The sequence below is a fragment of the Neolamprologus multifasciatus genome, chromosome 13 (genome assembly GCF_963576455.1).
Source record: "Neolamprologus multifasciatus chromosome 13, fNeoMul1.2, whole genome shotgun sequence".
Lineage (NCBI taxonomy): Eukaryota > Metazoa > Chordata > Actinopteri > Cichliformes > Cichlidae > Neolamprologus > Neolamprologus multifasciatus.
The window spans coordinates 19945524-19959477 of NC_140451.1; the positions used below are offsets into that span (position 1 = coordinate 19945524).

Sequence of the window (13954 nt, forward strand, 5' to 3'; positions counted from 1 at the left end):
GTATTCAGATTTATTATTTAGACCTGTTATTGAAATCTACTCTTGTTATCTCGGCTAAACTCTCACATGAATCCCATCTGAATGGAGAAATTGGTGACATGTGTCACATTCCAGGACAGGTGAAGCGTTCCTCCTTTTTTTTTTTTTTTCACTTCTTGTAGTTATTATCAGCATTTTTTCATGTGATCACGCTGCATGACTTGCTTTTAATCCTGCCTGAGATCATTTCTACTAAATTAGATTTCTGCATATATGTCATTTTAATACTGATCACATGTAGGATGCGTGTAAATTGTAAATAGGGTTTTAAACCCTTGGAGCTTTCATGTGAACCAAAATTAGGGATGTGGTATTTAATATTACAAACACATAACATGGAGCATAAAATTGCCTCCTCCTTCACCTTCCCTTTATTCTGATCAAAGTGTTGGTTTCAGTTAAGCCAGATGCTTTTAAAGTGAAAAGCCATACTCATGAGGTATTAAATGATTTTACCACTAGATGGTAGTCAAGGCTCACTAAATGAAGACGATGTCACAAAGTGAGATGAATGCTCGCACACTTGCAGCTGGATTTAATCAAATCTCAGGAAACTGTTTCTTTTTTAGAAAAACTCTGTTTACAAATTGGTTGTGCGAATTGTGTCTAATGATCCTTCTGCATCACTTCCTTGTCAATTTTAGGTGGAAAACTCAGGGGATCCTTGGGAAAACTTCCAAAATTCCCAGTCACTATCATATTGGGAATGTGTCTACTTGCTGATGGTGACTATGTCTACAGTGGGCTACGGGGATGTCTATGCAAGAACCACCTTGGGGCGCCTCTTTATGGTCTTCTTCATCCTTGGCGGTTTGGTAAAATCAGACTTTTTATTCTCCCTATATCCCATTTTTCCTTTAAATTCCTGCCTGCCCCCGTCAATAAACTGTTTAGAACTGTCTAAAATGTCTAAAAATAAAATAAATAAAATGTGATGTTAATATTTAGAATGATCTATACTGTATAACATGTTAGTGTAGTGTTTTTATATTGTTAGAACTATATTGCCTAGACAGTACATGCTATATCTTTGTCACAGTGTAGGTGTATCCTTCTGTTTAGCCTACTGTATCTTGTCTCCTGGAGTCACAGATCATTGTGCTCCTTTGTCTTCTTCCCCCTATGTGTCCTCCCTATATTTGTTTGATTAGATTATAAGCTTTTGTCTGATGATGTTGTTATTCTCTTAAAAGCAGTTGCGGTTTCAGGACACCCCTCCTTCCGTGTCTCTTCCCACAATTCCAACAAACACAGGGGCAGGGAGATGAAGCTTAGGCCAGCCTGAATGTTACCATAGCAACGGCAGCTTCCCACAACCTGCCCTCTTACCTTCCTCTGATCTAACGTCCCGTTGGGCTGACACTAGTACAGTAACTCACATGTAAACACGCATGAACGCAAACACCTGTAAGCACTCGAACACACGCTCGCATACAGAAGAGCGCGCACGCCCTTCGTCTTCGCTCGCAAAGACTGGAGGATTTAGCCAAATTCTGTACAAAGACAGCTATCAGTATGCACTGATGACCTACAGCTGTGTGGATGTGTACCATATTGTGATAATGGTGATAGATTGCAAGGTTTTCTTAGTGCTGCGAGTTCTGGAAGTCTTTAGGCGAATACCTCCGCCTGCTTCCTCTCAGCAGCAGTGGCTTAGCAATGACTCCAGGGTGAAGGTATGCTAAAGCCAAGGATAAAATCAAACTCACATAATGTCACACTATTCCCGGTAATGTAACAGTACATTTTTTTCCAGGGACGAGTGAAGTATGCTTTTACCGAGCAAGGGCATCTCTGTGTTGCTAACTGTAGATGCAAGCCTACGCGAGTAACGCCAGCGAGTATACGCCACTGGTAAGCAGTGAGCTTAAACATAACTCTGTGCTGGGACGACAGGCTGTCAACCTTTGCAAAATGCATCCAGCTCATTTTCTAGCCCAACAAATGAGTCTTAATGTGTTTTGCAGCTGTGGACCATCAGGTGTGCCTATTCAAATCAACCTGCCAGGTCATCTGTGTTTGTTGGACAAAACATGGCACATAGGTTTTTATTCTTCCTCAGCTTTTTTTTCAAAGAAAGGCTTTGGGTGTTAATAGCAGACTGACTAGCTGTCAGCTGTAACAAAATTATTGCCCACTAACTAAACCCGTTCTGAACTTTTAAACACTGGGGCTACTTCTTTTTTCCCTCCACTAATTTTTGTGAATTTTAGGGAGTCTCTCCAGGTAATGAGAGCGATGGGATTTACAGGCTGATATTTTTTTTATATCCTCAGAAATCTGGATTCACGCACCAATCGCTCCACAACCCACTCTGCGCCATACTAGTCTCTTTTTTAGTCTCTTCTTCTGTCTTCTATCTTCTCCTTAGGCCATGTTTGCCAGCTACGTCCCTGAAATCATAGAGTTAATAGGAAACCGCAAGAAATATGGTGGTTCCTATAGTGCGGTTAATGGGAGAAAGTAAGTATTCCAGATGGTTCTGCTGTTTTTCTGTGTGCGGTAGAACCCTCTCTGCATGCTTTTTTCTTTTTTTTTCTATTCCATGCATGTAGGCCATGTTTGCTCGCTACGTGCCAGAAATTGCTGCTCTCATCCTTAATCGGAAGAAATTCGGAGGGAGTTATAACTCGACACGAGGCAGAAAGTAAGTTGAAATCCAGACAAGGTGTGGTTGTGTGACTAAGGTACACCTCCAGAAGTTGGTAGTTACTGGGGGTTAGTTAACTTGACTTTTTAGGTAAAGTTTAAACGCAGTTAAAGTAAAGGTACATTATGTCAAGTCACACTGCGTGACTGGAGACCTTGGCCAATAGGACACACATGTCCATGCCCTTTAATTCTCTCTTTCAGTCTTTCTCTTTCTGTCTTCTTCCTCCATCTGCCTTTATCTATCCTCCATTCAAAGCTTTCCTAAAGTCATTTGTGTGCTTTTCATTTTCTTTCTGTGTCCTCCTTGAAACATCCTGTGTTGCGCTTTAATTTAATTTGGAAAATAGAGCTTTCATGACTATTACACTTTAGCCTAACAGGAAACTAAGCTGTGGTGCTTCTATTTAATGTAACGTGCCCAGTGTGTCTCATCAATACAGGCTAGCCTACAGGGATGAATTAGGATCCAAATCAAAAAGCAACAAAACAGTCATGAAATCCCTACTATCCGCTTTTAAAGCATTTTCTCACAAGAAAATAGAAAGATTTAAACATCTGCAAGTGCATTATTATTGGTGGTCTTTTTTTTTTTAAGAATCATCAATCTCAATGAGCATTGCAGGATACAATTTCTTTTCTTGTTTTTTTGTTTTTCTCTTTACTTTTGCTTTTTTTTTTATTATTTGCATTTTTCTTCCCTGCTTGAATTAGTTTTGCATGCTTTGTGGAATTACTTTTTTCCTTAACTGCATCATATCGGGCATGTTCTCTATGACCTGCAGTCTTGTGGCTTTGTCATTAATTGCTAAATGGATGATAAAGTCATCCTTCTGTTGTCTGTCATTGCTAGCATCGCATCATCAATGCTTGACATTACTCTGGCCCTGATCTTCAGTCAGCTCCCACACCCTGAATGCTGGATGCCTCGTTCCCATTGGAGGCTTTCAATTGCTTTTGGCTTGCTTTGCCTGCTTGGTTCGTTGATGCCCGCCTGGTTCTTATGTGTGTGTGGTGGTGGTGATGGTGGACTTTGTCTCTGGAGGCTCTCATATTTATGTAAATGTGCGACTGCCCTCTCGCAGCCGAGGCTCCAGTACACTGTGAAGTATATGTGACACTGTGGACATTATAGTGTTTGTACAAACGTGCCACAATACTTATTGTGAAGTTCTCTTCTCCTCTTCCCTCCTTGTGGCTCAAACCTTGCTAATATTCAGCACACAGATTTATATTAATCTAAAAGGAGCGTATACAGAACAGGGAGAGTGCTCTTTTCATTATCCTCCGTCTCTTTTCTTCTAATTTTGTACGGCAGCCAGCATCTGCTACTATCTGCTGTCTACTCTTTCTCACTCTGTTTCTCTTTCCAATCTCACCCCCACCAGTTTCAGTCATTCTGTTCAGCGGAGCAGATTCTGAGGAGTCAGCAGTAGAACAAGACGTTAGGGGGGAAAAAAAGCCTTTGTGCAGTAATGTTTGCCTGTCATTGAGATAAGATTGATGAAATGTTATGTTTGGCCAGTGACCTCAACCCAGGCTCACAGATGGGCGCTGAGAGAAGCCCTTGTCAAAATCGTGGATAGTTTCTCCAACACACTTTATTTTCTCCATCCACACCCCCCTTCCATGTCTCCTTCTGGTTAGAGTGCGAACATATTGTAACAATCGGAAGATATTCATCAAAGGCTCAAGAGTAGCTACAGACTTTTACATTCTCATTTGGATATGTGCTTATAGGACGTAATGCAAATGAAAAAGTGGTTTGCCATGTGGATTTAGGATTTTCATTGAGCTTCAGTGCATTATCACTTCTCAGCTATCAGCCCACAATCCTCCAAATCTTGGAAATAAGATTAGGGGATTACACGTATCTGACTGATTACAGAGCTCACAAACAATGAAGTCATGATACATAGTGAAGTTTATTAAATGTAGCCCTCATTTTATCTCTGGGCCTGGCTGCTGTCATTTGAACCAGGCCTTCAAAACTTATTTGGAAGTGAAAGGTACTCACATTGGATCTGAACTGGATTTCTGTTTCATGCTAGCATTGCTTATAGTACTCTGTGTAGTGTAGCATACACCCGTGAGCGTAATGACAGCTCTCAGCCTGTGTGCGCTGATATAATAATGACAAGTGTTGCGTTCTGTTGGCGCCCACTGCACTCGGGGCTCTGTGGTTTCCATTATGACTCTATGGTTTCCATTAGCCCCAACTTCAAGAGAGGACTTGGCATGAAAACTGGCTTCAACCCTGGCTGAACTCTGACACACAACTTTGAAAGTCCTCCATCGAGGCTACAAACTTGAAGCGTGCAGACTCGGAGACTGTCAGTGTCAGGAATTAACACGTATTTGCATATTCACAAAACATGCACTTAGTTGAGGTTCCAACACAATTTCATATAATTACACAATGACAAAATGCACTAAGTACGTTGTGTCTGTGAGCTTAATTTGATTGGCTAGTGTTGGTAACATTTCACCTAGCTGATTCTTGGCATTAAACACAGGAGATGGTGTTTATTCCTCCCTTTCTTTAAGTTCCCTGAAAGGTGATACACCAAAAAAGGGAACACCGATTTTGAAACTGCAACATTTTCATAAAGATAATTCTTGCAGTAAGTTTCATCACCCTAAGGATTAGAGCAGTACCAAGTGAGTGACCTCTGTTGCTGACGTTTGAGCTCTGTGTTTGTTCGCTGTGTATTAAGTGTATCCCCAGTGACATCCTGAGATGTTTCCTGGCTGCATGTTCTTGTGTGCATGCTCTGTAAAAACCATTGCATTGATTAATGTGACTCTGTGCCACACCTTTTTTAGTTTCTGGGTTGTTGTCTATGGTTTCTTGTTAAAAGAAAGAAACCTATTCCCTTAAAGTGCTATGTTTATTTGTTTTCCTTTGATTCTTTCTGTATATGTCTAGCTAAAACTGTACTGCACAATCAGGTTGACTAAAAAGGGAGATATTTAGTTTTCGGGTAATTATAAATGGTTGAATTATCTTTAATATCTTCCCCCCATGTCCTGTTTAACTAGCTTATGATCTTGGTATTCAGTTTGATGCCTTTTTTGGCACAGAGATAGAGAGGGAAACAAAGTAGAAGCAGGAAACTTTTAAGGATATCAAGTGAGTATTTCCATCTTAAATATAAGGACCTAAATTAGTGGCGTGTTCAAGATGTGGAAGAAAAGTTTGCTTCCCTGATTAAAAACCTATTTAGAAAAATGCACATGTCACGGAGATGCATTTACACTTCCAAGTTTGTGCTTAAGATCCACAACCTCCATTGAACCCACATGAATCAAATAATTTGCCTTATAAATCTTTAAACTTCCTCTACCCTCGGACAAGCATCGGGATACTTGAATAGGAAAACATGACTAATTGTGTGTGGGTTTTTTTTTTTTCTTTTTTTCCTTTTAACATTTCATAAAATGAGAGACTTCTTGTGCCAGATACTGCTGGCTGCCCACAGACATCCCAGCTCATCAGCTTGTAAGACCACACGGCCCTTTGCTCAGCTCTGGCCAACCATGCAATCACGACTGCTCATTAGATTCTCTTAAAGGACAGACGCAACATCTGCGAAGAACATTATATCCTGTAACATCCACAAACTGTCATTCCCTCAATATGCCCATCGCATTACTTTGCGAAGTCCACATCAGTTCAGGTACAGGGCAGAAGAACACTCAATGATCTGGACTATGGTTCTCATCTAACATCAATAAATATCTTTGTTCCCTTTAAACCTGCCAAACTGATTCAGGTTTCAATAATGCTTTATACAGCTTTAGACATCAACTTTAAAGGCCAGTCTGTTCACCACGACTCCCTTCTTGTGTGTAAGCGCTTGATAATAGATTGATAATAGAACTCTGTCCTACAAATGTACATGGATGATAAGAACTTGGACTTCAAACAAATATGACCACCAATTTTTTTTTTCTTTATTTTTGGAAAAAGTAACTCAATACACCTTGTGTTAAGTGCAAAGCTGTCCAGTACCCAGGCACTCAAAAACTAAAGTGGTTCAATTGTCTCTTGGCACATCAAGTAGTGGATAAGGCCATTGTCATTACACAGATTGCCTTACAGGTCTCCATAGGGTAATTAGGGTGTCTGCCGAGTGTCCACACTAATCTATGTCAGTATTCGGTCTGGGTTTTACTGTGCAAAGCTTGGCAATAAGACTTCACAAATGACATTTAGCAGTAAGTCCAGCAGAGTAGCTCAGCTTACCATAGTGCAAATTAATCTTATGAAGGGTTTTAAATCCACATTAGCCTGATTGAATTAAATCAGAATTATTGAATGCTCGTGCTTAAAGTCCCTTTAATACCAACAGCCATGACTATGACTTGATTAGGAAGAAAAAAATGAGATAAAGTAGTAAGATAACCTAATATAACAGGATAAAATGCAATGGAAATATGTAAAATAAAGGCAATGTTTTTTTATTAACACCAATATTTGAATTCTTAGATTTAGGATGTTAAAATATTCGATTTACAGAAGCACCACAAGTTTATTTGCTGGGACAATGTCCATCCAAACTGCCCCGAGTGTCCTTAAAGTTGGCATAAATATGAAGCTGACCTGAACTTGATCGCTTTATATTGTCGTCAGAAGATAAACAGGGACACAACCTCAAACCGTTCCAAACCCTTCTCACTCCCTTACGGCTGTAATCAGCCCCGTACAGCTTCTGACAGATCCCTCTGCTGTAATGCACTACTGAATCTTGCCAGAGACCTGTCAAAAACTCAGAGGCCCTGTTTACAATTCTTGTCAACCACAGGCCTCCAAATCATTTTGAGAGTTTTAGTAATGCTCTGTGTAAAAACACAAGCATATTGATGTACATGTCTTTGTCAACATCTATTCAGCTCACAAAGGGGCGGTTTGGCTGAAGGGACAATTTTTATTATTGAGAACGGATGACAGTCCAACCACTGTGGGCTGTGTGATTATATCTTAGATTTTTTTTTCAAGTGGTCTCGAGTTGAGTGTTTGATTGTACTTGTCGTGCAGAATTTAACCACTTTCATTGCATCGAGGAAAATATTCACTTTTATGGCAAAAATGATAATTCGGTTAGTTGTTTGCTTTGAAAAGACATTTCTTGACATGTATATATTTTTTTTTCAGTCTTTATTTGAGTTAGATGTTAGAGTGCTTTGGTTTGACTGATTATCTCTGGGAGACATGCCAGTGTCTGCAATGATTTATGTTGCCCACTCAAGATGATTTCTTCACCCCCCTCCCCCTTTCAGGCACATAGTGGTCTGTGGTCATATTACCCTCGAAAGTGTCTCCAACTTCCTCAAAGACTTCCTACACAAGGACAGGGATGATGTCAATGTAGAAATTGTTTTTCTCCATAAGTAAGTTAATTTTGTCTTTCTCACCCTTTGTAGCTTAGCAACAAACGAACTATTGCATAGTAGCTATATTTATGTGCTAACCCATCTTCTTTTTTTTTAGTATTTCCCCTAATCTTGAGCTGGAAGCCTTGTTCAAACGCCATTTTACCCAAGTAGAGTTCTACCAGGGATCGGTTCTCAACCCTCATGATCTGGCCCGAGTGAAGGTACCGGCTGGTGGCGAGACTCCTGGAGTGATGAAAATCCTTAACATTTTTGACAGCTGTTGTTGAACTTAAGAGTAGAAACATTTTTCACAGATTAGCTACAGTTGTGTGCGTCACTGATTAGCAGGCTGTAAACTTATTACTGTATAAATTCAGCTGACAAAGAGAGTAAAGGAAAAATGCAGAAGAATGATAATCTAATGATATCCATTTCAATTTTTTAACCAAAATATATCAGGACAGAAGAAAGAAATAAAATACTTTTTTTTTTTTTTTTTTTTGTTAAGCAGATTTAAACCATCTGGTATATTGGATATTTTTTTTATTAAATACAGACGTGCACTTTAATGTTGTCATATTTGTGTCTTTGGTACTTTACACATAGATCGAGTCAGCAGATGCCTGCTTAATCCTAGCCAACAAGTATTGTGCAGATCCTGATGCTGAAGATGCCTCCAACATCATGAGGTATTCTCTCCTCTGGACAATCAGTAACAGCTGGCTTGCAGAGGTGTTACGTTTCCTTGCTCACTTTATCTGCCTGTTTTTCAAAGGGTCATTTCCATCAAGAACTATCACCCCAAGATCAGAATAATCACACAGATGCTGCAGTATCACAATAAGGTGAGACATTTCAGTGCCCTGCATTGTGTAGTGTATGTTTGCTTCACTTCATCTTGGCCGCTCTCCAACCTTCCCTCACAGAAAGATTATGGCTGCAGTAAAATGGCAATCCTGTCAGCTTGAGAGCTATGTGGTGCTTTTAAGGATTCATAATAACTTTGACATATAAGTGACTTTTTAAAGCATCCACTCGCTCAGCTGCTTACATGCTGTGCATGCTCCTGAAGAATGGACCTCACTTTTTTTAAACGAAGAATTAATAGAGCAGCACTTAGCATGGTAAATAGTATTACAGGAGAAAAATGTGAGCTTTTGAAAATGTGTCTTTTTATATTTAATAATTGAGTGTCTGAATCACTGCATCTGTCATATGTCATGGCAAGGAGATATGCAAATAGGTATATATTTTTTTTAATTCCTGTGTATGATGCCCTTTATGTATGGAAACTGGTACACTAACTGAGACTTGTACATTGTAAGTGATTTACCCAGGATGTTAACTTTTCTAGTAGTTAGCTGACTTTAGGAAAGGAACAGCTCTACATTTTTAGGATAAGCTAGTTAGTTTTTATTTATTTTATTGTATGCTAAGCTAACTGGCGGTTTATTGTAACTGTTTAATTTAATTTGCATTCACATGTTTGCATTTCAGCTTTGAACTAATTGAGGTAGATCATGTTAATTAGTGGACTTTTGTTATCCTGAATGTTGGATTTCAGTACCACTGCATAAAGCCAAGCTAGCTTACCCCAGTTTCCAGTTTTTATGCTAACTCAGTTCCCAGTTCAAGCAGATATGAGGGTTGTATTAACGTTATCTGTTCCAAAAGAAATGTGACTCATATATTCAGTTTTCTGTGTTTCTGACCTCTCTAACTTTCATGTGATGAAGGCCCATCTACTGAATATTCCAAGCTGGAACTGGAAGGAGGGTGATGATGCTATCTGCTTGGCAGAGCTGAAGGCAGGCTTCATTGCGCAGAGTTGTCTGGCCCAGGGCCTGTCGACAATGCTAGCCAACCTCTTCTCCATGAGGTCCTTTATTGAGGTAACAGAGTGGACTATTGACGAATGATTTCTCACATTTCATTTTTTGCACATGAGGTGATTTATTAAGGGATTATAGTCTAAATAAGAAGGTTCTCTGCTGACACATGGACTAGGTCTGTCAAACAGTGCATTCCCTAAAAAAAAATTGACATCTCTGTCCAGAGACGGGCTTCCATTAGTGTGTTTTCAGTCATTCTGGCACATCATATTTTATTGTGTGACATGTCATGTGGAATCTGTTCAGTGTTCTCTGCGGCTTAGAATTGAAGAGGTGCTTGCTTCTATCAAAAAACTTCTCATGTCATAAAGATGATAGATCAGCTTATAATGACCAGGCTGATGTTGTGCAGTGGGACATCTGCTGACCAGATTAGGCTGCTTTTGGAAGGAAAACTGTTCTTTTTTTCTTACTTTTTTTCTTAACCAACACATGTGACATTTCCCTGTTTCATTTTTTTTTTATCAGATCGAGGAGGACACATGGCAGAAGTATTACCTTGAAGGAGTGGCTAATGAGATGTACACAGAGTATTTGTCCAGTGCCTTTGTAGGCCTCTCCTTCCCCATGGTCTGCGAGTAAGTATCACTCTTTGATCAACAAGACCACTCTCAATGGTAGGTAGCTTAAAAAAATAAATAATGCAAAGTAAGAATGACAAAAAAGAGGAGTGTTGGGATGTAAGGCTGTGGATTTTAACGGTTTTTGAACACATGAGTCATCTGCTTATATCCTGCTCTTCTCTAATGAGTGCACTTGTTTTACAGGCTGTGTTACGTGAAACTGAAGCTGTTGCTTATTGCCATTGAATTCAAGTCTGAGCAGAGAGAGAGCAGGTTGGTATAGCGGATCTTTCCCGGAGCATCTGATACAGCTGTGATAACAGTGAACTGCACTGTACTTTGCTAAAAGTAGATCTTCTAATAAGATATCTCGATTTTTCTTTTCCTCTCAAGTCCTCTTTGCAGCTTGTTATCTAAGTTGATATTCACTTTTCAGATCAATTTGGTGAACACTTGAGCATTATTGTGTCACGATGAGGTACTTCCTATAATAAATAATTCAGTATTTATTTTTTTCTGAGCTATTATCCTCTTTGACAAGCAAATAAATGGGATTGATATTGGCCAAGGATTTGGGTCACAAGCTTTTACGTAAACCTTGCAGGTATGCAGGACAAAAAAAACCTTGAAATGTGGTTAAACTGTGATTGGTTTCAGAGAAGTACTAGGTACTGCACTGGATTAACTTCATGTTCACGGTCCTTTTTCAGAGACAAACTTCACACCTAAATAACAAATTTGCTTCACGTTTAAATTTCACGTAATGTGTCTCCTGCACTTTTTACTGTGCTCCTGCTCTGTCTTTATGATTATCACTAACTCTACATGAGTCCTGGTTTTATCACCAATAACGACACAAAATGCATTTTTTCAGTAGTCTCAATTTGCCAAATCCCACTCACCCTTCCCCATTCACCTGTGTCAGATGTTTGTGTACTAACGAGGTTGCATGGTTGATTTAATATTAATTAAAGATGATGTAAATTCTAGTTGATACTAATTGAATATACTTTATATAACCCAGTGGGCTAAATTGTGTCCGTGGTCCAATCACTTTCAAGGTAGTTGAGCTTTTTCTTTTACGTTTTTTCTTTTTGTACATTTTATAGTGACACCCTAGAATATTTTATTTATACTTTCAAACCTTTTATAAAACATATTCTCTGCCCTTTATGTACTTTTTGTAAAAGATGAATAACTTCAAACACTGTTTTTTCTTCATTTTTATGACTTTGAGTTGCAAGGCCCTCAGCATTGGACAAAAGACAAAGTTGCATCACACGCTGCCATATAATGAAAGCATAGCTTGTAAATGGGCAGAGAAGCATTAGCAACAGTTATATTCTCCTCTTCTTTTATATTCATGATAACTGTTTGATTTGAGATTTTTTCTTGTTGTTTGCAGAAGCCGAAAGCGGTATGCCCTCTACCTTATCTTACTTCCAAAGTTCCACCCAATCGTCACCACTTTAAAGCTTCTGACTTTGGGAGTTTCCCCAAGGATATTTTTCCAAACACTATCTCACAGGCCTCTTTTTCTAACTCCTTTTTTATGGTGTCCCTTGTGCTTAATGCACTAACTTCTTTGCAGGCAGAGAGAGGATAGATAAATTGGACATGTTTGTAGAAGTGCTGTTTTCTTTTCTTTTTTCTTTTTGTCTTTGCTGTTGTCGCTGTACCAAGGCCAAACACTCACCCTCTCCATATCTACCTCTTATTTGATCTTTTCATTTTTGTCCTCAAGCAAACTCCTTTGCTCCTTTAGTTTCTTTCTCTCACACTTTCAGTTCTTTTTTCAGTGTCGCTCAGTCGTTACCCTACTGTTTCTTAGCTTTGACGAGCCACGTTTTCCACTCATCGGTGTTTAAAAGTCTTCACCAGAACAGTACAGTGAGGAGTTTCTGTATGCATATCTCAGACATCAGATATGGTGTTGATAGACAACTACAACTTTGGATATAATCTTTAAATAAAATGACTGATTACATGCCACTGCTGTAGGCGGTGATTGATATAGCAGCATGTTTTTTTTTGTTGTTGTTTTTCATGGTTTTATTATACCAGCAGCACCTCACCAATCTTTGTTTTTTCATGATTTTTTTAAGACACTAGAAAAGGCATGGAGCTGTTGATTTTGGATAGCATTGGGTTTATCCAAACTGAAGTTTTATTTATGTGGCCCTCATTTCACTCTTGCATTCCATCACCTTCTCATGTCCTCATTCCCAAATGTGTATCCATCTGTGCATGTATGCGCGTCTGCGTATGTGCTATCACCTCGGAAGGGAGAGTTTGTGTTTTGAGTGTGTGTGCGAGTGCGGAGTTTTGTGCGTCTCAGCCACCGTGTACAGTCATGCTCGTGCGTCTCTCGAGTAGATGTTCTTAAGTGAGGTCACTTCCTGTCAGTTTGGTGTTTGAGAAACAATCCAACTGCACAGAAGTTACTGCAACCGTCTGCATCTACGTACCTGTCCCTATACCTGTACTGCAGTGGCTATGCCTTTCTGTTTTATTATTGTCCTCTTCATACTGTTTGGTAACTGCATGCTACGACACTATCACATAAAGTGTTTGATGCTTGCCTTGTTGCTCACAATATGAGGTTTTGATGCGTCTTCTTGGCTTTTATTCACCAGTTTGCACACGACTCAAGAAAAATGTCTTGGATAGTTACACCTGTAAAATCTCAGATTTGGGCAGCAATGTTTGTGGAACTGTCTTGATTTGATTGGTTTCTTTGTTTTATTTTTGACTAAAAAAGCATGCCAGGTGTAATGCCTGTTAACTTCTCTGGGGGCCATTCAATCTGAGCGTATGTTAGGTGCTATTTTACTTCTTGCAGTATGGAAAGAAAATTCTGATCTGCATGACTGGTGCAATTTGATCACATCCCAATATGTATATGGATTCAATTGCTCCCTTAATAGTTTTTTTTAATTTCCTCCCTAATGTAACCTTTTTCCAGAGCTCAGAGGAAAGATGCTGTGCGATAATATACTTGTTCCCTTCTCCCCCGAATCTAGACCTCACATACTCTTTCAAAATGAATGACTAAAATGCCGTGAATAGTTATTACACGCGTAAGTGTGAATCAAGTTGGTAACACACAATCAGTCGAGCTTTTCTTGTTTATCAATGTCGCAAATTTACAAAAGCTTAAAATGTAAACAGAGCGGCGAATGAGACAAAAAAAAAGAATCAAGATCATCTTTCGTCTGGGCTTGTATTTTGAAAGAGTGACCCTTAAAGGTTTGTGGGTACAGTGTTTTGATATCTTACTTCACACTCACTTCATTGATGATTGTTGCCCACAGGTAACCATTAATGACCGGGGTGTGTGTGCGTGTGCGTGTGTGCATATTTGTGTGTGGCGTCTACTTTTTGTCTTAGTCTAATTAATGGGGAATGATACAGCCAATCACTTAAAGTACC

At 39.3% G+C, this 13954-nt stretch overlaps 1 protein-coding gene across 25 annotated transcripts in view; it reads left to right on the top strand.

The window, feature by feature from the left end:
- kcnma1a (potassium large conductance calcium-activated channel, subfamily M, alpha member 1a) overlaps positions 1-13954 on the top strand; it is a 150160-nt gene that overhangs the window by 98631 nt on the left and 37575 nt on the right. For 14 of the 25 annotated variants that reach the window (XM_085183750.1, XM_085183751.1, XM_085183730.1 and 11 more), the window contains 10 exons: positions 684-854; positions 2411-2502; positions 7972-8082; positions 8183-8288; positions 8674-8756; positions 8843-8912; positions 9804-9959; positions 10428-10537; positions 10727-10795; positions 11928-11939. In XM_085183750.1, the coding sequence (XP_085039876.1) occupies positions 684-854; positions 2411-2502; positions 7972-8082; positions 8183-8288; positions 8674-8756; positions 8843-8912; positions 9804-9959; positions 10428-10537; positions 10727-10795; positions 11928-11939 (980 nt within the window). Of the gene's footprint in view, positions 1-683; positions 855-2410; positions 2503-2594; positions 2687-7971; positions 8083-8182; positions 8289-8673; positions 8757-8842; positions 8913-9803; positions 9960-10427; positions 10538-10726; positions 10796-11927; positions 11940-13954 lie in introns of all 25 variants that reach the window. The other 11 variants (XM_085183752.1, XM_085183753.1, XM_085183733.1 and 8 more) reach the window with 3 other exon arrangements.